At 40.9% G+C, this 27,895-nt stretch overlaps 1 protein-coding gene across 3 annotated transcripts in view; it reads right to left on the reverse strand.

Moving 5' to 3' along the window:
* Positions 1–3,223: 3,223 nt before the first annotated feature.
* CTPS2 (CTP synthase 2) overlaps positions 3,224–27,895 on the reverse strand; it is an 81,763-nt gene continuing 57,091 nt past the window's right edge. For 2 of the 3 annotated variants that reach the window (XM_063342344.1, XM_063342323.1), the window contains exons 14-19: positions 27,027–27,123; positions 24,867–24,922; positions 23,083–23,179; positions 19,796–19,940; positions 9,818–9,928; positions 3,224–8,137 (exon numbers count right to left, since the gene is read on the reverse strand). In XM_063342344.1, coding sequence (XP_063198414.1) covers positions 9,859–9,928; positions 19,796–19,940; positions 23,083–23,179; positions 24,867–24,922; positions 27,027–27,123 — 465 coding nt within the window. In that variant the 3' untranslated portion in view covers positions 3,224–8,137; positions 9,818–9,858. The remainder of the gene's footprint in view (positions 8,138–9,817; positions 9,929–19,795; positions 19,941–23,082; positions 23,180–24,866; positions 24,923–27,026; positions 27,124–27,895) is intronic. The other variant, XM_063342334.1, reaches the window with a different exon arrangement.

Consider the following 27,895-nt stretch of genomic DNA (forward strand, 5'->3'; position numbering starts at 1 on the left):
CCTGAGCGCCCACACTGGGGAGACACCGGTACAGGGTCCTGGTGGGGCTTAGGCAAGAAAGAGTTGCTAAATTTGAGGCCTTGACTAACACAAAGATGGTTTGGGGCCCACGGGAAGGATGAATGTCGCACTCTGGGGAAGTGTAGGCTACCCAGGGGAGAGTGTGCCTACCTGAGCCCCCAAAAGAAAGGAGCCAGTTAAATCTAGCTGATTAGAAACAATGAGCGGTGACTAATCCCCACTTCAGCACCTACACACCAGGAACACGGTCATCTAACCAAACATTGATATCTGAGCCATTTGGGCGAGGTTCTTCTTTGAGCTCCATGACCAGAAAGAAGCGATACCCACGGTGATTCATCTGATCTGCTAAGGAGGACTGAAAAGCTCCTGCTTTTCTCTGCCGATTATAAAAGCAGCCTGTGGTGAGTAGCTCACAGACAGGCATCGACATTTAACTAAACTGATACTGTGCAGGTGCACAGATGAGCATGATTCACCCACTTTAAAACAAAGACTGTGGTCCTGCATTTTGCATAATGTCCCACCGCTCAAGTAGGACATTTACCAAGCTCAAAGAGGACCCAGATCAGGCCATCCAGTGTGACTCGAGCACTCTGCTGACTGGTTTCTCCTCTCACCTGGGAATACAGCTCCAGCAACTCAGAGCAGGATGTCTGCGTAGAAGTTTGAGGAAGCTTTCTGCAAAAAAAATGGCTGATAGGAAGGTGGACACAACACCCATATAGCACAGGAACCATTTTTGGGTGTCACAGGAATGGTCTGAACACCTTCTATTGGCACACACTCATTAAACACACGTTGGAGGCCCCCACGGCAGAGTGCTTCCCCGAGTGGGTTCAGAACTGAATCACACCAGCATTTGGAATGGATCTTCAGCTTTGTTTCCTCCAAAAGGAACTGCGGTCTGCTGCACAGCACAACAACTGCTGCGAGAAACCAAGCACATGTTGCAAATGGAGAGGATTTGCTTCAAAAGTGCACCATTTCTCCAAATTGCTAATTTAGACTTGGACAAGAAAGAGTACATTGCAAAGGTAGAAAAAGTGATATTCAAGCTAAAAGATACATGAGATCATATTTTTATTTCTCAGTTTGACTCTGTGAAATCAGGAGTTTATTGAAGCTGTTGTTGGGTGAGGTTACGTTATGCAGAAGCTCTCAGAGCAGACTATCCTAACCATTCCCTTAAATATATGGAGATTTGTATTATGCTTTAATCCAAGACTTGAGTCAGTTCTTAGGTTATGCAAACTATATTACTGTTAGCTTCAATAGCAGCTTCCAACTGTTAAGTTTCTTAAACTATGAACCATACAGCCTACAGAGGTAGGAAAGATGGACTTATCTTTCCAGTAGCCCTCCTAAAACGCAGAATGTTTCTACATTTCAGGCAAAGCTGGATTTGTAGGCTCTGATCCAAAACTGTGAGAGCACGTCACGAAAAAGGCATGAGTCCAATAAGGCAACCCATTTCCTCAACTGAACTAGGATGTTACAAGCGGAGAAAATATTTCACATACAAACAAACCATCAAAGTGTAAAGATTAAAGTACACACTTTTTAGAAGATGAAAGACAGTTTAACAGGCGTTATTGCAGCAGCAGGTCAGCTAGGTCAGACCAGGATGTTAGATCCTGCAATCCATGAGGAATTTTAAGGAGCAAGGAACCAGACAGTACTGAGGATGACTCACTTGGATATGAATAAAGAACAACAGAACTGGTCCACCTCTGTGCTTCAGGAAACGTTAATTCCCATTAAAAAAAATACATAGTTTTTTTTAAAAAAAAAGCTTACAGATAAAAGCAAGAGAATCAACCAGCAATTCTGAATCATCTTAGCAGAATTACACAAATATGAAGTTCCTACATAATAGAAAATATGTAGCTTCTTTTCATATCCTTATTTTAGGGGAGTCCTTAATTCATTTCACCCTGTCAGCACACAGTGGTTAACAATTCAGATACAGCTGAATACCTGAAAAATCGAGACAGGACTGAGAACCTGATACAGGGAGGAATAAAATTCATTGCCATCAAAAATAGAAAGGCTGCTAATTGGGAAGATGAGCGAAATCCTTGAAAAAAGCACTGACCATGTCAACAGCGGGGCCAGGGTGAACTGGTAAGAGGAAGAGTTTGTCTGAAAGTTATCACAGATCTAACAGCTACCAACCGCTATGCTAGCAGGGAAAAACTAAGCACTACGTGGGACAAAATGCTGAGGCACAGACATGTATCACGACTCCCATGAAGATGCCCAAGTGAAGGAGCCTCCTCCTGCTGCTGTGCAAGGATGAGGTGTTATTCAGTCCTAGGTACAGAAAGGATTGTATTGTTTGTTTGCTTCCCTGTCATATTGCAGTGGGTGAATTTCCCCAGGATGCTGGAGAAGGCCATGTGCTCTCCTAAAGGCAATGGTACTCTGATTCCCTCCTTGATCCACCTTACTCCCTTTCTCAGCAAATTTTAGTCACCTCACGTACGCAAACAGTGAAGCTGGGGGAAATGAGCTTCAGGCGGTCCCACATGGGTCTTCACAGCCCCTGTTCATAGAATCAGAGAGTCGTTTTGGTTGGAAGGGACCTTTAAGATTATCAAGTCCAACTGTTAACCTAACACTGCCAAGCTACCACTAAACCATGTCCCTAAGTGCTGCATCTACACATCTTTTAAACACCTCCAGGGATGGCAATTCCACCACTTCCCTGGGCAGCCTGTTCCAATGCTTGACAACCCTTTCAGTGAAGAAATTTTTCCTAATACCCAGTCTAAACCTCCCCTGATGCAACTTGAGGCCGCTCCCTCTTGTCCTATTGCCTGTTACTTGGGAGAACAGACTGACGCCCACCTCGCTACAGCCTCCTGTCAGGTAGTTGTAGAGAGCGATAAGGTCAAAACCTCCAGTGTCTTCCCGGCAAGCTGGGGCTTCGATGCCTGCAGAGGAATTTAGGAGGATCATGCCTGAGTGCCATGAATGACAGGTGACAGTAAGCCCTGTTTGGTACCACCCTGTAATCAACAAAAAGTCACGCTTCGTGTGCTATGAATATGGCACCACTTCAGTGGCTTCAGAAAAACAGCAAGCTAGTGCAGGATCCGGCCCACCCTGCCACAAGTACTCCCTAATGAGGAATAGGCTGGTCGGCCAAGCAAATCCTCCTCAGTGACTCAGGAAAACTTAGCAAAATGCCTCTCCATTAGATTCAACCTCTGCAGGCATTACATTAGCACATGAAGGTTATCTCTCCAAGCTGCTAAATAAACTAGGAAAGAAACCTCAACTTCAAGGTAATACAAGCTAAAATATGTCGAGCAGATGCTAAAGGACTTCACATGTAAAGATCACAGCGAAACAGGAATCTATGCTGTCGAGATGAAATTCTTGACTAGAATAGATATTCAGCAAGACACAGTATCGGTTAAGTGCAATACCTACCCTGCAGTCCCATCCAAACCTGGATGCTGCTCCCCTTGTTTGCGGACAAGCACGGCCTCTGCTCCAACTCAACCAAGCTACCAAACTTTCTGTGAAGGAAAACTTGAGGGTAGCTGGCGTATCAGCACAGGACCGCTTTCTGGATGAGGTAGGCATAGATTTTAAGTGTCATCCTCTAACATACCAAATACATCTTCCTGGCACCCAACTGATCTTCAGCCCCCAACAACCACACCCGACGGATCTTTGCGTCAGGTTTTCCCAGACAACACAGCTTAGCTATCTCTAGGCTAGTAAAATACACAGGCTCACAGAACATGCCCAGAAACAGGTACATGACCATCCACTCTGGCAAAATATAGCACAGCTTTCTCCCAGGGTATCTGGCACTCTCCCTTAGGCACCTTTCTGAGAGTTAGCATGCACTAAGGACCTTTCCCAGCAGTCAGCCTGAATGCGGCCCCCTTAGGAGGTGAGTTTCATAGAATCACTGAATAGTTGAGGCTGGCAGGGACCTCGAGATTGTCCAGTCCAACCCCTGGCTCACAGCGGGGTCAGCTACAGCAAGTTGTCAAGGACTGTGTCCCGTTGGGTTTTGAGCATCTGCAATGATGGAGATCTCCATCACCTCTCTAGGCAATCTGTTCCAGTGTTCAACCATCTGCAGCATAAAAAAGTTCTCTCTTTAAGTAGAATTTCCTGTGCTTCAGTTCCTGGACATTGTCTTTTCTTCTGTCACTGGGCACCACTGAGAAGTGTCTGGCTCTGTCTTCTTTATTCCTCTTGCATCAGGTATTTATAAACATCGATAAGATCCCCCTTGAGCCACCTCTTATTCAGACTGAGCAACACCAACTCTCTCAGCCTATCATATAATGGATGCTCCATCCCTACAGTCCTTCACTGGTCTCACTCCAGTACATCCATGAAAGTTTAGCTGTAGAGAAGCAATCTCAGCCACTGCAGCTGGGCTCAAAAGACACTAATGTCCCTGCCCTAATTTACTATTACAAATACAGCCCTTGAACCTAAGCAACAGACACAACATAGGATGGAAAACACAGATTTCAGACCTTGCTGTGCTCCAAGTATATGCTAAAGAGTTTTAACCAGTGGTACTGACCTAGACAGTTCAGTATATTAAGCTACCGGCTCAACAGTTCATGCTTCCCAAGGAGAAAGAATAGATCCAAGTCTATCAAGACACGATCACAAAAATCACAGGTGCAGATCAATGGTCTCAGAGTAACTATATCTTTCTTTCTACATTGCTTTCATTACATGCCCAATTTTGGAATGAAAACACAAAAGCAAACTGCTTTATTTCATTGTTATCCCTTACAAGAATCCAAATGCCACTATTCACATGCAAATGAAAAACATATACGCGATCTCGCTTTGTTAAGATGCGGTGTGTACTTCTGCATTAGCAGGCTGTCTTTTTTTGTCCTGCCCCAGCACTAACAAAATACTGCTCTCTGCGTGAATGCAGCATTAGGTGTAAATATAAAAATGGAAATGAATACATTTCCACTGAAGGCCTTACTCGAACAGGATGAGAGGTCTGAAATAATGCAAAAAGCACGCTTCACAAATATTTTGATTTAGAAGGATAACTTCAAGCTTTACCCTTCATCCATGCTTAGGAATTATTTCTTCAGACTTTGGATTGTGTATGTAAGGTTTGGCTTTTTCACATCCTCCTCTCTCTTTAGTGAGAGAAGCCTAACTATAGGTTGCCTGTGACAATCATGCCTCATTTCACAAAATGTTTGAGGTTGGAGGGGACCTCTGTAGGTCATGCGGTCGAACCCCCCTGCTCAAGCAGGGCCACTAGAGCCAGTTGCCCAGGACCATCACCCAGGCAGCTTTTGAGTATCTCCAAGGATGGAGACTCCACAACTTCCTTGGGCAACCTGTGTTAGTGCAGTCACCCTCCCAGTGGGAAAGGTGTTTCCTGATGTTCAGATGGAGCCTCCTGTTTCAGTTTGTGCCCACTGCCTCTGGTCATGTCACGGGGCACATCTGAGAAGAGCCTGGCTCTGTCCTCTTTGCACCCTCCCTCCAGGCATTTATACGCATAGGTGAGATTTCCCCTCTCCCCCCTTGAGATTTCTCTTCTCTAGGCTGAACAGTCCCAGCTCTGGCAGGCAGGTGTTCAGCCATCCCCAGGAGAGCAGGGGTCCCTCACGTGTAACAGTAGCTTGGGAAGACAAATGCCATAACTCAGAGCGTCTGTCCACCCGTCCTCCTCCTTTCCCCAACTTTTGTTGCTGAGCACAATGTCATATGGTACAGGACATTCCGTTGGCAGGTTGGGGTCAGCTGTCCCAGCTGGGTCCCCTCCCAATTTCTTGTGGGCCCCCAGCCTCCTCACTGGTGGGGTGGGGTGAGTAGCAGAAAAGGCTTTGGGGCTGTGTAAGCACTGCTCAGCCATAGCTGAAACATCTCTGTATTATCAACGCTCCTTTCAGCACAAATCCAAAACATAGCCCCATACTAGCTACTATGAAGAAAATTAACTCTATCCCAGACAAAACCAGTACGCTCTCAGCCTTTCCTTGCAGGAGGGATGCTCTAGTCCTTTAATCACCGTAGCGCCCTTTGCTGGACTCCCTCCAGTATGCCCATGTCTCTCTTGTACTGGGCAGTCCAGAACTGAACACAGCATTCCAGGTGCGGCCTCACTAGGACTGAATAGCAGGGAGGGATCACCTCCCTTGTCCTGCTGGCAATACTCCTAATGCAGACCAGGACTTGGCTGGAAAAGGCTCATTTGCCTTCTTCCATTTTGGAAATGGCCTGCTGCTGCTTCTGTCAGTTCAAGTGGGAGACGGATCCCTTGTGACAGTGATGTGTTTATCTCCAGGATACTGCTTTGTATAGGACTGTTAGAAGGAAGAGGACTGACAAAGGCGCCGGGAGACTAAGGTGCTGTTTCCAGCTTCACTCCAGGTTGTACGTCTTTTTGTCCCCTCCTTTTTTTGGATAAATCACAGCTTCTCACAGACGATGCAACTCAGACGCGACTCAATGAAAAATTCTGTCCACGACACCACAGTTCACAACTGGCACTATGATTCTTTAACACAGTATCTAAAGACTTCTGAGTAACACAATTTAATATATTTGAAAAATCATTTGCACTTACAGACAATCTTAGGAAATGCTTCACCTTTCACGAACCAGTTGGCAGTGTCTCTCATTGGGGAAGACATACAGTGACATCAATTCTGTCAATACCTGCTACTTCTAAGGCACACATTTTCAGATCACTTTAGAAAAACACTGCCATAATAATATATTTTATATTGCATTAGCATTAAAGCTTTTTTTAGTGAAGAGATAAATTGCCTGTGTGACCCGAGATTTTCTAAAGCAATGCAAAGCTCTCAAATGTACTGTTTTACAAAGCTGTAATAAGGGACGTGGTGCTTTTAATTTTTATACAAATATTTACCTTTTGATGAATTAAAAATGTCATTTTGCCCAAAACTAAAATGAAACACAAAGCTCAAAATTCAGGAGTTTTCTTTATAGCAGAGGGTGCCCCAGGCATTTGGAGGCCGTCGGTTACATAGCTCAGGTCCAGCTTCTGCGACAGGTCTGATGATGCCACATTGCTAAGGGGATCCAGCCGTAAACACAGTACAGCACCTCTCACCTTCCCTTTCTCTCTCAGCAATTCAGGCTGCAGTCCTGGCTTTGCAGGGCTGCCTGCAATCGCCATGCAGTAGAATAACTTTTGTGATTTCTAAATTAAAATATATTGTTCTATTCTACTGGGGAATGAGTGCCACGACCACGAAGTGGTCACTGGATGAGGGAAAACAAGGGTGAACCTTAATTCACCTTTACATTAATTTATTGACATTAACTGAGTGTTGCATGGCTGGTGCCCAGATAATGCTCCAGATTAATCAGTGGTTCCTCTACAACTTTCATACAAGTGTTCAAATTACATTTTAACATATGAGTGTATTTACTTTCTCTCTTACAAAATACAAATACAAAACCACCTTCTAATATCACTTCTGTAATTTTGTTGGTCAGAATTACGTTCAGCATTATCAGACTTTCAGGAGAAATAGAGCAAATGGACTTGAGCTTTTGTAAAGTGAAATCACTTATAAAAGCAAAGTGAAAAGACGTGTATCCAACATCAATTATTATAATCACAAAGAGCTGAAATACAGCAACAATTTCTCATTTGTACATATTGAACAGCAAAAAAGTAAAAAAATATATATATACAACAAGCTTAATAGGGAAACAAACCTGAAACAGTTTTCTTCTGCTCATGGATAAGACAACTTTCCCTTACTTTTTTTAGTGCATTCCCTCTCATTCACAAGAACTAATGCATTTTGTCTTCCTGTTCTAAAGCAAACTGAAAACAATCAAATCTTCCTTCAAATCAAGAACAGTTGTGAAGTAGTGAATTAATACATATTCACCTGAGATCATTCTGAAATATAGGACAAGATCAATAGTGATTAACAGCTAAGGTGCACAACCATTTTGTAATTTTTAAAGAGAAACCGCATTTATACGGAACAGTAAAACTGTCATCTGTAAAGAGAATTATTGAGAACCGTATAGGAGGAGACACTATGAAGACTATAAGCAGCTTCTTCAACTTTCTTCTATTCAATATTGTCCTGTTCCCAACTTTCTGTAACAAAAACAGGGAGGGGAAGGAAGAATAAATGGAAAAAAATTAATGATTAAAAATATTTCTTCTGTAACTCCGTTTATTTCATGCTTATGTAACTTTCTCTCAAATCCGTTGAGTGACTTCAAAGTAGTCCTATGGTAAATACTACAAGTAGGTGCATTTCATCTAGGTCAAACAGCATAAAGCAAAACCACAAAGCTATATATAGTCTATATGTGTATCCAGCTCTGATTAATGGGTAGAATTAACCCTGAGATAAAAATAAATGTGCCAATGCTTCTATCCTTCTTTTGTATGTGGAATTAGTTACTTAATCCTTTCTAGAGTAATTCTGTTGAATACATTTGGTATCCACTAGTGACATGTTCAAACAAAATCAGACTACTGATAACTACTTAAAAGCATCACAAAAGTACATTCATCCAAGCACTGAAAAAGTGACATCTGCAGTAGTAAACAGAGAATTACCATTCATAAATTCCACTGAGAAAAGCAAGGTCAAAGCTAAAGGGGCTGTCCTGTACTAGGTGTTGGTCTCAAGAAACAGAGCCATGGTATTTGGAGGTGGGAAGGATCCAGGTAAGAGTGAAAAGGAACATTTTGTCACTCTAGGACATGCATCAGTACTCTATCTGCATGCACCAGGTCATGAAATCATTTAACATTCTGTTCTCCATTCTCATGATTTGGGGATGTATTATTATCTTTAACATGCAATAAATGAGAGGGAAAAAGAAATAAATTACAAATCACAGAAGAAACCCATGCTGCGGCTAAGGACTAAACTCCAATGTCTAGCATCTCATGCCAGTATTTTAATCAGGAGACCATCAGGCAGAAATGCATCACTCATATGCAGCCTTAATTGTCTGTTTGGCACAGCTGCTCAGTGACTACACCATGTGAGAGGAATAAAATCAGAGGGGAAAGCTGTGTCCCGCTTACAGAACTGCTCAGAAATCCTGAAAAACATGAACGTATACATATTATCAGAGTACCATACCAGCCACAACTCTGTTGAATCTGTGTAGGGAAAATAAAGTAAGACTAAGACTCAAACCCAGATCCTGCAGAGATCAGGTGTCTCGCAGCAAATACAACCTCCGAACTGAAAGGAAATCTATGGCTGCCATGTTTACAGGTGAAAGAAACAATCAATACAACATCACTTTGGCAAAGCCTACGGCAAAAAAAGCTACAACTTTATAAAACTTGTTTGTATCTCTATCACTCTGCAGATTAAATCCAAGTATTTATCTTGGGATGTCTTTGTTGTATCAGTGCCTCAAATGCAACTACAGATGAATTTTAATGCAAAACAGAAAGAAATGTCAACATGGTGTACTCAAAGTGATCTAAACTTGCAAACCAAAGTAATAAAAAAAGAAAACATAATTAAAAAATATATTTTCATTGTATCTTCAAACAGTAACACAACCTGATATTGTACATCATCCTACATATAAGCTGGACCCAAAACACTTAGCAGACTTTAATACAACAATTGCAGAGTTAAGCAGCAGAAGAGCAAAACAATTAAGTGCTGCAGGCAAGGAAGAAAACATAAGCTCTCAGATGGGATTTGAAACAAAAGGGAGAATCAAGATAAATTTGTCTCCTGTTTCAAGTCTAGAAGAAATAAATGTCATAAAGCAGGATCAAAACGATTCTGTTTACCTCAGCAGCATCATCCATTTCTGTGATCTCATACAATCATTTCAGCTCATTTCTGAATTAGAGAACTCTTTCTCTGGAGAGCTGTCATCGCTGAGGTCACTGTAGCTGTCACTGTTAAAAGCAACACACAGTCAGAAGGATCTAAACCAAATATTGTATTTCAAACCCTCCAACCCAGATGATGCACATGACAAACACTTTCCTCAAATGCAACCCATTTCCAGAAAACTACTTTAAGCTCATGCTCAATTTTGGTATTTTAGAACACGCTTCTCTACAGGGCTTAAGTTTGGAGCCTAAGAACTGATGAGAAAAAATATTCCACCATATAAACAGTATGTTCCATTTCTTTTTGCTTGGCTCCTGTACATTCACATTCTATAGTTTGCTGGTGCTGTGTGCCTGCAACCATGATTAAAACCATGGAGAATAACAGGTATTCAGAGCAAGACTAAAAGGAATTTCTCCTTTATAATAAAGAAAGTGACTGTTTGACCAAAGAAAAAGCTAAGGCAACTTTATTTACTCAGAATGCTTCAATTTATACTTAAATTACAATTCTTGCTCTTCCAGTGAGAACATAAATTGTTGTCATTGCACCAAGCAATATCCTGACAGTTTTTCCTGAGGTTTTATTCCCTTCTGCTGTTTTCTGAGAGAAGTAGACTGGTTTTCACAAAACAAACTGCCATGCAAGTGACCGTTTTATAAGTGGCCAGAACAAGTAAACAGTGAAGGACAGGAATCACCACAGTGACCGAGACAAAGAAGTGCCCACAAACCACATTTTCAGTCAGCTGTGATGTCTGTCAGGTCTCCAGGTTTACCTTAACTCCAGCCTCAACCTCCCCCTACTACGCTTCATCTCTACAGTCTGTTTTCCAGATGCTTGAATTTCCCAAGATCAGAAGCCAGCATAGGGAGCCCAGGGAACTGACAAGTACATCTAAGAGGCAATAATTCTCATCAATTCTGTGATACATCGGAGTGCAGGTTATGGTTAATACAGTACAGGTGGGGATCTCAGACCTCGTTTGTGTGGGCACAGCAGTGCCAGCCTTGGGTACCCACTCTACTGCAGCCGCTGCGGGCCTGTCTGCTCACATCTCACTCATCACATACACCTTCATCCTCCAGCCAACAGGGCCTCAGTCACATCACGCTCCCCCACTGTGGGCGTGATCTCCCACCGAGACATCAAGCACATCACCACCCCGTGTCCCGCCTAGACACAGCCTTAGCAGTTGATCTGCAGTGACCGCCTGCTGTGCAATGGTTCAAGGGGAACCACGTAACCCCGCAGCTGGAGATCTTTGATCTAGCCTGCAATGTGGAACAGTGAACAAACTGCACTCAGTTATACTGGTGCTTCTTACTGAGCGCTGCTTTGTAGCCTGAATTTCATCCTCTCTTCTTGGCAAAAAAAAAAAAAAAAAAAAAAATTTTTTAAAAATCACGGCCATTTAATGGAGTGGGACAGGAGGAGTGGCACCAACAGTCATCTCATTTAATTTCTCCCTCTGACTGTCAGGAAAGTCTCCCACAGTTGCAGCAAATCACTGTACCAAATTCCGACTTTTCTAACATTAAGACTTTGCCTATAGCATTCTGCCCTTCCTTTGCATGACACGTATGTTGTCGCTGCGCTTCTCATAAAGAATGTGTCATATCAGGCTAGTGAGAAGTGCTCAACTTGATCATTTCACCAGCTGGCGAACAATTACACAGTTCAAGTGAGGAAAGTGTTGTTAACAGCACGATCAAGCATGCCAGATGCACACAGACAAACACAACATCACCAACGTTGTACTTACTTCTTTCTGAAAGTACCCATGGAAACATGGAATAAAAATTCAGCATTATTAAAACAGTTTTGCACTTTCACATCACAGCAAAATAGCAAAAATTTTCCACAGAACAGAGGGTAAAACTGTGCAGAGAGCTGCGTAATCTCATGATAGCCCTGGTTTAAGACCAAAGTCTTCAGAAAACTTTTTTTTTTAATGGGTTCTGCTGCCTAGTGGCAGTCACAGCCCAAAAACATATGACGGAGCTCCATATACACCACAGTACGGGACACACATGCTTAAGTAAAAATGCTCATGGGCCAATGAGGTGAGTGGAGAACTGCCCAGCTTCATCTCTTGACGACAGTTACATGCTGATCCCCAGCCAGCACTCTCATCATCGGCCCTCCCCCACTCAATGTCATGGGGTTTAGAGGCATTCACCCACAGAAGCAGTCACACAAGGCTGGCTGCTTCCATCACTTCATTGATTTACCACCCCAGCTTCTCAAGCCTTTTTCCAGTTTGGGAAGCTGAGGGTCACTTGGCTAGCCACTAGCCCAAAGGCTAAAACACTTACTCAGCCAATGACAATTTTGTTCCTGTTTCCCCACTTCCCAGTTCAGCACAAGGCTTGACTCCACACTCCAGAGCAGGCCTCTTGTCGCCACATTCTTGACTGTTTTGCAGTAGCACCTCAGGTTCTCTCCTGCTTTAAGGCTGTCCTCCTGGGTGTAAGTCAGTTGTATCTCTAACAGGCAGGCCACAGTGGCAAGAAAGGTAGGGGAAATATCCAGGTAAGGGTCAGCCCTTGAACTTCAGACTCAGGTTAACTGTCAGTCTCACAGTTTCAGCTTCTTGAATGGTATCTCTAAGCACCTCCAGACTGTGGCATCAATTACCAAGAAGAACTTGGGGTCCAAGGAAACCTGAACTTCTTCAAGAATAAAGCTTCCACTGAAAGCAAGCAGGGACTCATGAATCTTGGCATATCTGTATCTGTGTGCTACAGCTTCAAACCAGAGCTGATGTCCAGTTTCTACGATTTACTGTGATATGAACTGTACTCAACTGGTAAGTAATCTGAAGAAAAGCTCCAGGTGATATTAACCACAAATGAGTCATCCCCTCTCTTCGGAATAAATGTGTACTTCCTTTCAAATTACATTGAGTTTCTAGACAGATATTAAACACAAAACCCAAATGGCTATTTTGTGCTCATAGTTGCTAATATTATGTAACCTTACTTCAGTGTGCTGGCTGTGAAAATGGTGGTGGTGATGGAAAATCAAGTAAGCCCGGCTTTTCCTTTATGATATTCTTTTTCACGCTGAGCCCTCAACTGAAAAAATATGCTTGCATTTCCTTCATCAAGTTTTCTCCTAGTTTGTGTACAAATTAATTAGTAATTACCTTGGGCAGGAACCTGACACCCACTTTATCTTGTTTGTAACTATTCCCACAACACTGGACTCCAAAAAAAAGGATCTAGCGAGCAGATTTAAGGCCACTACAGTGGTTCTATTCCGTCTTTTTTTTTTTTTTCCATGGGATCTGGAGCATAAAAATGTGGCCAAGAGAAAAACAGAACAAAGCTCAGAGTATGCAGCGTCACTCCATCTAGTCAGTCACTTCAGTCTTCAAGATCAAGAATTGTAGTCACTTTGATCCTTACACCTAATCTACCTGTAGTTAATGGAAATACATTCACTGCAAAGTGAAATACCAACCAGTATCTAAGCTGGTACTTCACTTTGCAGTTAACTGCAACGTGGAACAACTACTAGTACCTAGCTGGCATTCGATTTTGCAGTAAACTACAACATATTTCCTGACTGGAGCAAGGAAAACATCCTCTGTTGAGAAATTACATGACGGGGCTTTATTCTGTTTTAAAGTTCACTCATCCTCAGGTATCTGTCTTCTCAAGACATAAGCAATAAAAAGAGCTTTCCCCTGCATGTGCTCCATTATTACCAAATTCATGCCCTTTTCAGATCTCTCTGTTCTGCTGACAGAGGCATCATCATAACTCTGCTATGCATCAGTATAAAGCACGGAAGGAGGTAAGATCAGAAGATTCCCTATTGGTATGGTATCGAAGGCAGCCGATAGCCGGGGCCACACAGCATGAGGCTGGAATGCATCACCTCAGCAACCAATCTCAGCTACAAAACCACTAGAATTAAGACGCAAGATCAATTTTAAACCTGTATTTCTCAAACAGCTGCTCAAAAGCCCCAAACTGCCTGCTTTCGATGCTTTTAGTAAGAAACAAAGGCAACTGTAAAATGGGTACTCCCTGAACATTCTGTTGGTTTCATTTTGAAAATCCAGATTAACATTCTTTAAAAACAAAGGATTTGACACAGTTGCAGGGGGGCTTTTTTCATCCTTTTTAATGTATCATTAACAAAAAAAGTCCTTTTCCAGAAATGGAAGCAATTTAAACAATTGTTACGGTAATGCTATTCCTGTAAAGGCAGGAGACAAGCTAAGTGCATTTCTTCCTCAATCCAAATTAAAGATAAACGTAATTACTTTTAGTACAGGCTGTGACAGTTTAAAACAAACAATTGTTATAGCTTTCGAGAACCTAGCAAAAAGCAATCTGTCAATTATCATTATTATTTCCCCCATATAAAGCTGAATGATTAAAATTATTATAGTCATTAAAACATTATTTAAAGTAAATGCATATTTGATTGTGCAATGGTTATAACTGCAGTCACCCATATTTCTCAGTGCATATTTTTATGATTATATGATCATAAAAATTAACATATATCATTTATTGCGATCCCCATCATTATATGATCCTTTGCTTCCACGAAACATCATTTCATTAAAGCATCCCTCCGCACATACCTAAGACTCTCCAGTTCCAACCTGCCAGACATCTGCACTCACAAAACTGGACCTAGAATAATGGTTTTATTAGGACCCAGCATTACAAAAATCACAACCAAGATGCCAGAAGATATTTGGGTGTTATAAAAACTCCCAGCTGAGTGTCATGCACGGGTTTCAGTTCATATAGCTTTAGACATCTTCATCTGAGATAGTTGCCACCAGCTTCTTACAGTCAATGGAGAGAAACAGGCACTTGTGGAGTATAATGCTTCTGACTCACTCAACCATTAAGATGAGCTATTTGGCTCCTTTGAAGTGCATATTAACTTAGCCACTACACAAAAAGACTTGGGGTGACCAGCTCTGAAAACATCTAACATTAAAATGACAAAGTAACTGCCACAACTAACCATTACTAAGTTCATCACTAAGTACCACTATGGTTGAGAAAGGATTTCCTTTAAAACTTTTTCTGTAGTTTTCTCTAAGAGCTCTGGGGTCTTAGCTGCAATAATCATCCTCACCTGGGGCCTCCACCTATGGGCCCAGGAGCCTTGGCCCCCAGTCCTTGCCCACGCTATGTCACAGGCATGCCTGTACCCACCTCTGTAGTTCTGTACTTGGTGACTGGACTTCCTGGATTGACCTCAGACCCAACCCATCACTTTGCACTTCTGCATTGGACTGTCTGCAGGACATAATGAATGTCACTGGAGCCGGTCCACTTGCCTTCTTTGGCAACTGTGGCACTGACTCCTGCTGGTGAAGACACTACCCCTACTAGTACAGCTGCTGCCCCTGGCTCCAGTATTGCCTTCTTTTGTGGAGCAGCCCCTCTCTTGCTGCTCTCTTGACAGTCTTCAAGCCACAAGATTTTCTTCACTTTCTTCTGAAATGTCTGCATTGGGTCAATGACAGAAATATGATGCTGTGCCAGATCTATTATTGGTTGGGGACAATGTACAGGACATCAGAGATAGCCCTGCCCATATCTCCTTTGTCCCTCATAGAATCATAGAATTGTTGAGGTTGGAAGGGACCTTTAAGATCATCGAGTCCAACCTTTAGCCTACCCTGACAAAAGCCACTTCTAAACCATGTCCCTAAGTGCCCCATCTACCCTTTTTTTAAACACCTCCAGGGATGGTGAATCCACCACCTCCCTGGGCAGCCTATTCCAATGTTTAATAACCCTTTCAGTGAAAAAATGTTTCCTAATATCTAATCTAAACCTCCCCTGATGTAACTTGAACCCGTTTCCCCTCGTCCTATCACTTGTCACCAGGGAGAAGAGGTCAGCCCCCGTCTCTCTACAACCTCCTTTCAGGTAGTTGTAGAGGGTGATAAGGTCTCCCCTCAGCCTCCTCTTCTCCAGGCTAAACAACCCCAGCTCCCTCAGTCGTTCCTCATAAGGGTTGTCCTCCAGACCCCTCACCAGCTTTGTAGCCCTTCTCTGGACACGCTCCAACACCTCAATGTCCCTCTTGTAGTGAGGGGCCCAAAACTGAACGCAATACTCGAGGTGGGGCCTCACCAGTGCTGAGTACAGGGGGACGATCACTTCCCTAGTCCGGCTCACCACACTATTCCTGATACAGGCTAGGATGCTGTTGGCCTTCTTGGCCACCTGGGCACACTGCTGGCTCATATTCAGCCGGCTGTCCACCAAGACTCCCAAGTCCTTTTCTGTCGAGCTGCTTTCAAGCCACTCTGCCCCAATCCTGTAGCGCTGCATGGGGTTGTTGTGTCCCAAGTGCAGGACCCATACACCAGAACATGTCACACAGGCTGTTTACTGTTCTGTTTATAGGTTGTTGCCCAAACTTGCCTACACAACTGAGACAGCTGGACCACGTTATTGCAGTAAGCACCATATGGACAAGCTTTCTGAGGTTTTTTTCTTTATGCTCCACTCCTTCTGTCCCCTGGCCACTTTTGTACCCTGTCTCTGAATGCAACTCATAAGTCATCTTTTATTAATAACCCGCCCAGAATTTAACAGATTATTCTGTCACTAGATGGTATCGGATTGGTGCCTTCCGTTAGCATATTTACTAACGACTTGCAAAAATTTCTTTTGGCAGCAGTCATAGTTGCCCACACTTTCTCACCTAGGAACATCTCTCACTTTCTACATTTCCTCCCATCTACTGCACATTTGCGTTATTCCAAAGAAAAACAAGATTTCATTATTTTCAGCTCAGATTTCTAAATTCTCTGTATTTTTTTATGTTATTTCTTTGTTCTGAATAGTGCTTTCGGCTCTTCTTTGAATTATATTATTTGCAAATATCATTCATACACTGTAGCCTACTGTTGAAGGCCGTTAATAAAGACGTTGGTTGAGGGGAAAGAAGAAATAAAACCTGCTGATGCTAAACTTGCTCTGCAAAAAAAACCCAGCAACATCGCTTTATTGTACATCAGTGGTTTTGCAATCCATATGACAACGTTCCCAAAGATAAGCCAGTTTTTATTACTTTTTCCAAGTGAAATTCTGTCGGACTCAGTAAAAGCCAACACTACATCTGAAGTTCTTCTCTTAATCCACAAGTTTTCTATTAAAACCTTTCAGTTTCTCTTAAAAAGCAGCACATTTGTGGGTATTGTACACTTTCTGAGCATCTCCTGTGGTTCTAGTGCTCTCTGTCCTTTAAAATGAAACATGTAAACTGGCAGCCCCTCACCTTCCTCAGCTCCTTATGAAATGGTGACTTCAATATTTCCATGGAAAGATTTCGAAAAGGTCATGATTTAAAACCATTCACAAGGAAATTAAGAGCATGGCTTTGTCTGATGGTTGGGCACGCATGCCGTAAAGCACGAGAGACTGCAACCACAAAGGCAACTTAGATGCCCAACTACCACTTCAGGTAACTAAGTAATAACTCATCACTGAGTTACTCCAATCCTGTCTTTGGTTCTTAATTGCCTCTGTCTACACCAAAGCTCCTGGGAACTAAGTTTACCCCAGAGGATGCATTCCGGTCTCAAACTAGGTATGCTCATGCCTATGTGCAAGCATTCTCAGGCTGTCTCCCAGACTAGGCCTCACAAAAATTTAAGAGAAGGTTTATTCACTTTTATTTATTTAGGGCACTCTCCTGGGAGGTGTGATGCATCTTCAAATTTACTGTTTGCTTTGCTTAGAAGCTAAGGCTTCTGTCCAGGTGTCAGATGTTCTAAAGTTGTGTCCTAATTATGGGGCTGTTAAATATTCTAGGGTAATGATTTCCTGTTAAGAATCTCATGCTGAAGTATGTATTTCCTTTTGTCTCAAGACTTCTTCATTAACTCTCTTTTTAGTGCTTTTAATAGCCTAGTTTAGGTAATCTGCTGGAGTTGCTGGCAAATTCTCTTTCAGGTTATGTGTTTGCTCTAGTCAACAGCGCGACTATAACTCGTGTAGGCAGTGGTGGATAAGGTATGCAGAAAATCCCCTCCTCAGATTTGTTTCAGTCTTCTTATGACATGCCTTAGCTTTACCGTTCAAGGAAATCACTAGCATTCTGGGGTTTAAAGGTTTAAACTGGAAATCCTTTCCACTCAGCAGGTGGATATGCTAATATGAGTGGGTGTGCTGTAATTTGCACTGAAATTCCCTCCTGAAAGTTCTTCCCTGCAAAATGCTCCTCTTTCAGGCCCAAAATGTTTTTCTGTTCCAATGCTCTATCTCAAGACAGAGGGGTTTCCTTGATTGCTGTGTAACCAGGTAAATGGCAAAATTTGTATTTTTATATATAAAGTTTTGGGGTATGAATTTTTGTCTTTGCCAAATGGTTAAGTGTTGGTTGGAGTTTATTGTATGAACATGAAGAAAAAGAGTTTGGTATACTTTTTTATTGATTATATATTAATTTAAATAAGTGTAAGTGCAGCACATTCAGTAATTGATGAAATTTAAAAGTCAAGGTTAGAAAATATATTTGCTGTAATGCGAAGGGATGTAAATTTAAATTAATGTGATCCATGCAGATCACTCATTCAAAAAAAGTAATTTTTCTTTATCTCAGAGACATGAATAGGTACACTCATGGGAGGAAGCAGTAAAAGAAAGCATATTGGGACCTGAGAAACAAGATGAACTGTGAGACAAGAGAGTGCCCACAAGAGGAAAAGACTGAAGGTCACTGTGCTTGAAGACTCCCCTTCCTGCCAAGCACCACAAAATTTTGACCTGTGTAATGCACTGGCACAAATTTTAAAAGGTAGATAATGTTATGACCACTAATAACAAAGACAGGCTAAGGTAAGAGGAGTATTTCAATCAAGCTGTAGTTTGCAGATCAGAAAGAAATTCTCTCTGTATGTAGATCATCGCACAATTGGCCAGGGTGAGCAAAGATGAAGTGCATTTATGAAAGGGTACCAAAATAGATTAATCTGGTCTGGCTTGGCTCTTTTCCATTACTACTGAAACCTAAACAAAATTTCTACTTCTCACTTAAGAAGACGACCTCATTTTAAGAATAGAAAGCAACGTTCAAAAAAAACACACAAAAAAACCCAACCAAAACTAGTAAGTTTGCTGCCTTGTTTAGGGGAAAAGACAGTAAGCCAGGGTTAGATATGTTCTGTGACATTATTCAGTCATTCTGTGATTATTTTTTTAATATTTTTTTTTCATTTTTGTTATTGTACCCTGAGCTGCCCCCTGACCTCTTTATTATTGTTATTGTAATGAAATTGTTACTGCTATTAATATCATTCAAATAAACAAGAATGAGTTAACACTGGCGAAAAACTATTGCTACATTCAACAAACCAAAAACTCCGTGTCCAAGGCAACTGGCACAAAGGATTTTGGTTTGGCTGAACCATGCAGTTTTGATCCAAACCCCTCCATAAGTCTAAAGATATCCCAACTGTCTTGTTGCAGGCCTGTCTCTGCTCGATGGTACTAATTATTTAGCTACTGCAAAATAAAATCAGTTTTTTTCTTTTCTGTTACTATAATCATTCAAATACAACTCAGTAAGAATTTCACTTCATTATTTGATCCTCTAGGAAATCTCTTTCCCTGTGAAACTGCCGTTAATGAAAGTTAACATAGGAGGTGACTAACTTCACATGAATTTACTCCAGGCTTTTTACTTCTTTCTGGTTATAGTGTATGGATCTGGCTTTAGCTCTAATAGCCTCTGAAAAGGAAGTCAGGAACTGTGCTTCCTGCTTACAGATGCTTTTACATCAGGGTTTATGTTAGGCATGTACAGGAACAAGTAAATCAATATGTGAAGAACTCCCTTTCCTCTTCTGGACTTCTGAATTGATGGATGGGATAGTTCCCGCAAAAATGTGACTGTCAAACTGCAGGCACATAAGAAAGAAAGATTACCTTGGAGACAATTTACATCCACGTTGCAGGTATGCATTGAGTGTCCCAGTCGCTGCTAACAACAGTCCAAGGTATGGAGGTGAAGGTTTCATGGGTCTTGAGGAAAACTCTGGGTGGAACTGAACTCCCACAAAATATGGGTGATCTGCAAGATAGATGTCAAAGAAAATTATAAGATGGAGGAAGAAGACAGTAGAATAACTGTTAGGAAAAAAGTTTATTGAAGATTTCACACAGGAGTCCAGAAGCCAGATCAGCATGTGTGAATTTAAGGGCAGGGCAGCAGGAATCTTAACTTTTTCCACAAAAATTAACTGACAACAGAGGCCGAAGGTTAGTAAGGCCAATTAAGGAAAAATCATCCTGTGATTCAATCTTAACGCGCAAAATGATGTAATTAAAAGCTGAATAATAAACCTGTACTGACATGTAAAGGAGGGAAAGGGGGAACAACCACAAAGTCTACATTTATCACATTATTTTCATAGTACTTTGGCTTTCAACACATATTTATGCAGGTATATTCAGAACATGCACCCATACATATCTGAGCGAAAAACAAAACAGTTCCTAAAAAACCAAGCATTACCATACAGCAACTATTTACACACTAAAAGATGGATATGAAAGAAACATACAGAGAAAATTGGGGACAACAAGCTTCAAATAATTAGGCCTAGAAGGGATCTCTTGGGACATTAAGTCCAGTCGCCTGCTAGTGAATGCAGCTACATCATGTAGTCTCACGCACAAAGGGTCAAGGCTCTGTCGTAACACCCCCTAGGTTTTTTTGCTCCCACTAGAAAGCTCTTCTAATACTCCCTCCTTTTGATTAGAAACCTTTTCCTAATTCACAGGCCATCTTTATTACAGCCAACTTATATCCATTTCTTGTGGTGCTCTTCTTGCCTGCTCTTTATTCTGTGTCATTAAGGATGACAACATCACCATCACTCAACTCCATCTGCTAAGCTAAACAAGCCATGCTGCTTCATCTTCTCTTAAATCTTTAGCTGTTTCCCAATCAAAGCACCTCTTTACTACTGCTTGTTTCCTTTCTGTCTTCTTTGAAAGGATAAGGAAGGAACAATGTTTTCATACTCTTCCATGCTGTGCACCTGCTCCTTCTTTGAATATTGTTTTAATATTCACATTAACCACTTCTAGTGCCAGGACACTGGACAAAATGAACCATAGATCTCTTCCAGTTTGACAATTTCCAAAACAATCCCAAACATTCAAGGAACTTCTCTGCAGCACAGAGTATTTGATAACAAGAAAGCTGGGGTTTTCTTCTATGAAGATAAAGGTAAACCATATGATGTAGTATACTGCTCTTCTCTCTGCTGCTACGTCTTAAAGACAACATGAATCCTAAATTTATCCCATAACTTCTTTCTCTCTACCATGCAATTTAGCTCTTTAAGCTGTAAAACAAGACAATGACAAAGCATCAAATATTTCCCGTGGGGATATTTTGCTTAAAAGCTTTGCCTAAGCTATCTGGTGTACTGTTATTTCTGCGCTTCTGCTCCAACCCGCTTTCCTCTCTATGATGATTGGTTTTCTTTAGTAATCAGAGTCTCCTCGGAGCCCATTCTGAAATAATTCCAGGTTTTACTGCTGCTTTTATTCTTTTCACACTAACATGCAATTTAAAAATCCTGCCTGATTTATTTCACAATGCTTTCTATAGAAGTTGTTTCATGCAGGGCAGACAAAATAGCCTCCCAACATCAGCATGCATAACAGAGGTAATTTATCAGGAACAAACTAAGCAAAGAACACCATGGCAATTAGTAGTTTATGAATTCACATGTATCCTTTGCTCTCAGATTACACTCTATGGTGCAGTTGCTTGACACTGAATATGGACACCTACTTATAAACCCAGGTTCAAAATTACAGCACTGTTCTTCAACATACCATGGAATATAAACTGAATTCTCGGAAGCATCACGTCACAAATAGTACTCCATAGGATGATAATATATTCTTATGATAAATCTATGTTTCTGTGCGTGGAATTTATCTTAACCAATGGCAATTAGGGGCCATGTCAGAAAAGAAAAAAATATGTTGTAAGATAGCCTGAATCTTCATGTGCCTGATACTCATCCAGCCAATAGTGACTTAACAGCAAGGAGTTAATCAAAGAATCAAGCAAACAGAAGGAGACACAGACTGATTGGAAGGCATCTTGGAAGGTCTCTAGTCCTGCCTCCTGCTCAAAGCAGGGTCAAGTTCAAACTTAAATCAGGTTGCTGACAGCTTTACTCAAGTTTTGAAGGTCTCTATCCGCAAGGATGGAGATTTCACAGCCTCTCTAGGTAACGTATTCCAGTAAAGTTTTATACTTTGGCTATATTGCATGTATATATATTTCATATACACGAGGAAATTGAACACAGTTATATATGGGACCCGACTAAGAATATTTGGGGGTGCTTCGGGAGCAGGCCAATGTCATCATGAAGCTGGTTGTTCTCTTTAAAAGGCCAAGGTGATCATGAGATCCCGGATGACTGGAAAAAGGCAGGCACCGTGCCCTTCTTCAAGAAAGACAAAAAGAAGGATCCAAGAAACTTCAGGACAGTCAGCCTAACCTGCGTTTATAGCAAGATTATGAAACAAATCCTCCTCCAAGGCATCTCCAGACACATGAAGGACAGGGCACAACAGGCTTGGGAACAGTAAGTCTTTGGATGCAGGGAGAGCTGTAGCCTTCATTTACCCTGACTTTAGCAAGGCTTTTGATATGGTTTCCTAGCACCCAAGCTGGGAGCTATGGACTGCGGGTAGACTATAAAATGTGTTAAAAAATGGCTGTACTGTTGATTCAAAGAGTAGTGGTGAGTGGGTTTGAAGTCTAACCAATAGGGTACTTGGAGATACTCAAAACTTGACTGATAACGGTGCTCAGCAACCTGATCTATATTTGAAGGTAGCCTTGTGTTGAAACAGAGGGTTGGACTAGATGACCTCCCAAATCACTCTATGATTCTACACAGCCAAATCCCACTGAGCTAGAATTATGACCTTTTGGAAACGGAGCATGTCTCCCCTTGATAACCAAATACATGCACAATCCTTAAGAAGCGTAGGACTTCTCCTAATATCCTCTGAATCTTCACCCATTGTAATACACAGGTGGAGTCAGCAGTATCTCCCAACATGATCTTGGCTGTTACAACAGCTAAATGTAGTCCCTACATGTCATTTAACAACCTACAGTTTACACAGTTTTAATAGATGCGGAAAATACAACAGACAAGTAAGACACTCACTCTCCAGTTCAATAATTTCCATTCTGTTCCCTTCCGTATCATGGCCAACAAATTTCAAACCTTTATCTTCAAAGCAATGAGTCAATTCTGGGTTCACCTGAAATATTGAAAGTAATAATGATTGTAGTTCTATTTATTTTTGGATTTAACAAACAGTAGTAGATAATCGTAATGTTTCTAGTATGCATATAAGAATGAAAAGAATTGAGAAAAGAGTTGGGAACCTTTTCTTTCTTGTTTTAACAACTCTGGTATAAATTTGTAAAAGTGAGCATGCTTATTTAATAAGACATGATTCAGTAATTTTAAAACTTACTACATAACATTCAAAAGATTAAAGCCAAGGTCCCTTCTGCTTGCTATCCTCCTGCTTCTGAGCAGCTTGCTTTGATTTTTAAAAGGCCCACTACGGTAGGCGTAAAGACTGACCTCCTATTTGAACACTGCATTTCAGTGGTTATGACACAAGCTGTGGTTCAGCTCCTCCTTGAAACTGAGGAGCTCTGCAGTGAGCTGTTTCATTTCCTTGGTGGTGTTCTAACCACTCGGTTAATATTCAAACTCTGAGCACCTTTACCACCATTCTCCTTCCAGCTTTTTAAGTAAACTTAACATTGTTTGAATCAGTTTGTAGCATGCACGCATCTCATAGCTCAGACCCCTCTGGAGATACTGATGGAGTCAGGTCCCTTCTGAACTATCTGAGATAACTCTAGGAGTCTGGGTCTTGTCTGTCTCCTTGAATGACAGTATTTTGAATGTACACAGACACCTTTACTCAAATGTTCTCAAACAGAGGAGTGGACCTATACAAGGGTCCTACAGAGTTGGATGGCAGGAAGCAAGTGATGTGAATTAGCCTCCACGTTGTAGATGCCTGAAGTCTGCCTACATTTAGAGTATGAAAGAATGTGCTTTACCTGAACATAATCTAAGCCTTTAAATAAGCCAAATCAGCCAAGGAGCAATGCATTTGAGGATTATAAGCCTTTACCTTTCAAACACTTCACAGGAAGTCAAGTCAGGTAATATCTGACATCACTCTCCAAGATCATTTTGCTAGACACTGCACCATCTCTACCACAGAAACAGTACACTACATTATTCCCCTCTATTGAACACTTAGAAGAAGACCTCTGTGATACTCTGTCTAGTTTCAGGCGCCTCAATACAAGAAAGCGATTGACAAAATATTGCGAGTCCATAGGAAGTCCAACCAGGATGGTTAGAGGGGTGGACCACATGCAACATAGGAGAACAGACTGGATGAGTTGGATTTGTTCAGCCTGGAGAAGAGAAGGCAAAGGGTGGATCTCAGTGCTGATTTCAACTATCTAATGGGACGGTATAAAGAAGACTGAGCCAGATTCTGCTCAGAGATGCACAGCACAAGACTGAGAGATAAAAGACAAATTGCCCAAGCAAATCTCCTCTTAGATATAAGGGGGAAAAAGGGTTCACAATGATGTGGTTAAGCATTGGAACAGATTGTCAAAAGGTGTTGTGGAATCTCTTTTTTAAGAGAGATTCAAAAATAGATGGGACAAAATCCTGAGCAGCCTGGTCTAATTTTGAAGCTGGCTCAGCTCCAAACAGGGTGTTGGACCAGAAGACTTACAGAGGTTCCTTTTGATCTAAATTATACTATCTAGCCACTATTAAATTTTGGGTTACGTTTATGTAAGAAATCTCCCATTGGCTTTAAGGAGAATCACGCCTACCAAGAGAAACACAATTTGCTTAAGCTTTAACTTTTGAGCACAAAGTACTTTAGTAGTGCTTACCTCATATCTATGCCTGTGTCGCTCCTCTACAAACATTTCATCACCATAAAGTTTCCCTGAATATACAACAAAAAAGAAAGTAATGCTAATGTGTTGCTTTAATAGTTGTTACAACTATTTCTTGTAATTTAAACCTCAAAAAAAAATTCCCATGTAAAACATAAAAGGACACTATTCATCTCACTCCAGCTTTCTGTTTTTCAGAGGGATGACTAGTTTCTTTTAATTTACTGTTACCTGAGTTTAATCAGGATTCATATAAACATTTCTTGACCAGAAATAGCTTAGGTAGACTAGAGTCTGAAGGCCATGCTTAAACTAGTTTAAATTGTAAAGCCCAAAATAAAATAAAAAATGTTTGAGTGAACAAGCAACATTAAAATCCCTTCAGGGTTTTACAACAGTTGTATGCAAAAGATGCAGTGAAGGAAGCCTTTTACTAGCATCTGTTCTGTTTTAATAGATTATGCATGGCAGCTGGCATAATACCTCCAACAAGAAACAGAGAATATTGTTCTTCTCTGTTTTCCTGATCTCATTACCCAAATGACTTTTGCAGTCCTCTGAGCCTAATCTGGAACACTCCACAATGCAGATCAACAAGGAGTAAACTAGAGGTATGCAGTAAACCAGAATTTAATCATATATCTTACTTAACATTACAGCTCAAACTTTGCTCTCAATTTATCCTAGTGTCATTAGGATTACTATCTCACTTAGGGGTTGGTACAAGAACTAGGCTGCCAAGAAGATCTCCAAAAATTGTAGAGTGATAGTACTGCAATTTTACAAAAAGTGGTATATGTGTTAATTTTAAGGAACCACTTTTTCAAAACCATTATTTCCATTCAAGTTGAAAAGCATTAGGAACAGGAATCAGATTTCCTGAGTAAACTACCAGAGCTTTCTTAGAGTGTTTGATAAATATGGTCATCTAAACAACTCATAATACTGGTCAAGAGTTACAACCATGTTAATTTTTATTAACTTTTCCACAAAGCGTTTAGGCCACAGAACAACTTGTGCATTGTGATATGCATATATATATATCACACCTAGGCAAAGTATCACCCACAGCAGTCAGATCACTAGCACATGCATTCCCTAGAAAGGCAGATTTTTCATTAAATGGGCATATGTATTACATTTTGGTTTCCTGACGAAGTAAACGACATTTGTAGAAGCTCAGAAGGATATATTCCGTAAGTTCAACATAACTAAATATAGTAATAGTTCAGATCAATGTCAAAGGCAGAGCAGTATAAGAAATATGCCCATATTTATCGATGGACAAGAAACCACTTTTTACACATTTTCAGCTTCACATATATTATTACTGTATAATAGGCTGATGAATAGGAGACAAGTATTACTTCAATTTTAAAATACATATAGATCAAACTGAATCTTTTATTCTATATTCTGGTTGCTTTTATTTTGCCCTTTGAAGCATCCTGTTAGAGCAAATAATTTTCCTTTCCTACAACAAATAATTTGTTTTCCCAAAACAAGACTGTTTCCAGGGCTAGGCTAGGCCTAGGGCAGTGCTGTATGAGAGACTGGAGTTAAGCAGGGCCTGGCTATAATTAAGATACAAACTAGCAAACACTATCAAGACAAGGTGAGGACTAAGGCAGCAAGGTCAGATGACGTTTAAGGCTGAGGCGTACTGGCAAATCTAGGGAATGACAAGCAAGGTCATTGTAGGTCTGGCAAGAGCATAATGAGTGGGAGTTTGGGTTAGTTCTACCAAAAAGCTTCAAGGGTAGAACAATAAGCCCTGGTTCACATGTCCTATCAACTCATAAACAAAATAGGAAGAAAATGCTCTGATCTTCCCAAGAAAATAATGAAATAAGCTACCATAAAATGCATTTCAGTTATCTCAACAGTTATCTCACCGTTTATTTAAAGTGTTGGACCCTAACTGACCTTTTCACTGAAGCTTCCAGATGTCTCTCATTTCTTTCTTTACATGCCTATCCTAGATAAATGTATAAGGGGACAGAATCATGAGCTTGGGGCAGCTGTCACACAACTGCTTGCTTGGGGTTGTAGTCCTTTAACAAGATGTGCTTTGGGTGCTTTGGCATTTTTGCTTTGCCCTGTTACAGAGTTCCTATTCAAAAGGCAAGTCATAAGAGCAGAAATATAACTTACTTAAAACAGAATTTTCTGTTTTGAAAATAGTCCTCCTCTTCCCCAGTCTCATTGTTCCACCCATATCTCCAGGATTGTGTTCTGGCATGTCAATAACCTGTAGAGAAAAATTGTTTAAACACTGTTTCATCCAACAAAGAAAAAAAGAAACAATTGTGTAACAGGCTGCATAGATTTATAAATAGTAACATTATTTATTTTTCCTCCAAGCATTCCTAATTATGACTTCCTCTTTGGTTTTCCTACTGCTTTGTTCTCAGTATTGGCACTGCAATAGACTGAGGATATTAACTGGTGTGAAACTTTTTCATTTAATGTTAAGATCAACAAAAGCAATTATTAATTCCTTAATTCAATTTTTGGAGTGGAAAAAACCTTTCTTTTAAAAAAAATACCAAAACGTTAGCAATAGGATAATTCTGCCAAAAGCTATTCTTGGTGCTATAAAAGTACACAGATTTTTAAAAACTGATAAATTCATAGATGAAAAAAATCCACAAAGTGATAAAGACACCATCTCTGAAAAAGCGAGTCCCTTAACCACACAGTGACAAGAGACTGAAAAATTATCCTGGGTAAATATTCCTGTACACTGGGCCCTTTCTTACGCTGTTCTTCACACACAATATTCTTTCTTACACTAAGAGGCAGAAAGAACTGTCTTATCAAGAGAGCGGAAGTCCTCTTTTTGGGAAGCAGGAGAAGAGGAGGGCACACAGCAGCAGAGTGCAAAGAGGGCACTTGAAACAAGACTATAATCTAATGTTGTAAAAGCAGAGTACTAAAAGAGGTGACTCCGACATGTGTGTGCTATTTCAGATCATATGTGTAACTAATTTATCACAGGGAGAAAATGGAAAAACCTCCCC

Source organism: Chroicocephalus ridibundus, chromosome 1, assembly GCF_963924245.1.
Source record: "Chroicocephalus ridibundus chromosome 1, bChrRid1.1, whole genome shotgun sequence".
Lineage (NCBI taxonomy): Eukaryota > Metazoa > Chordata > Aves > Charadriiformes > Laridae > Chroicocephalus > Chroicocephalus ridibundus.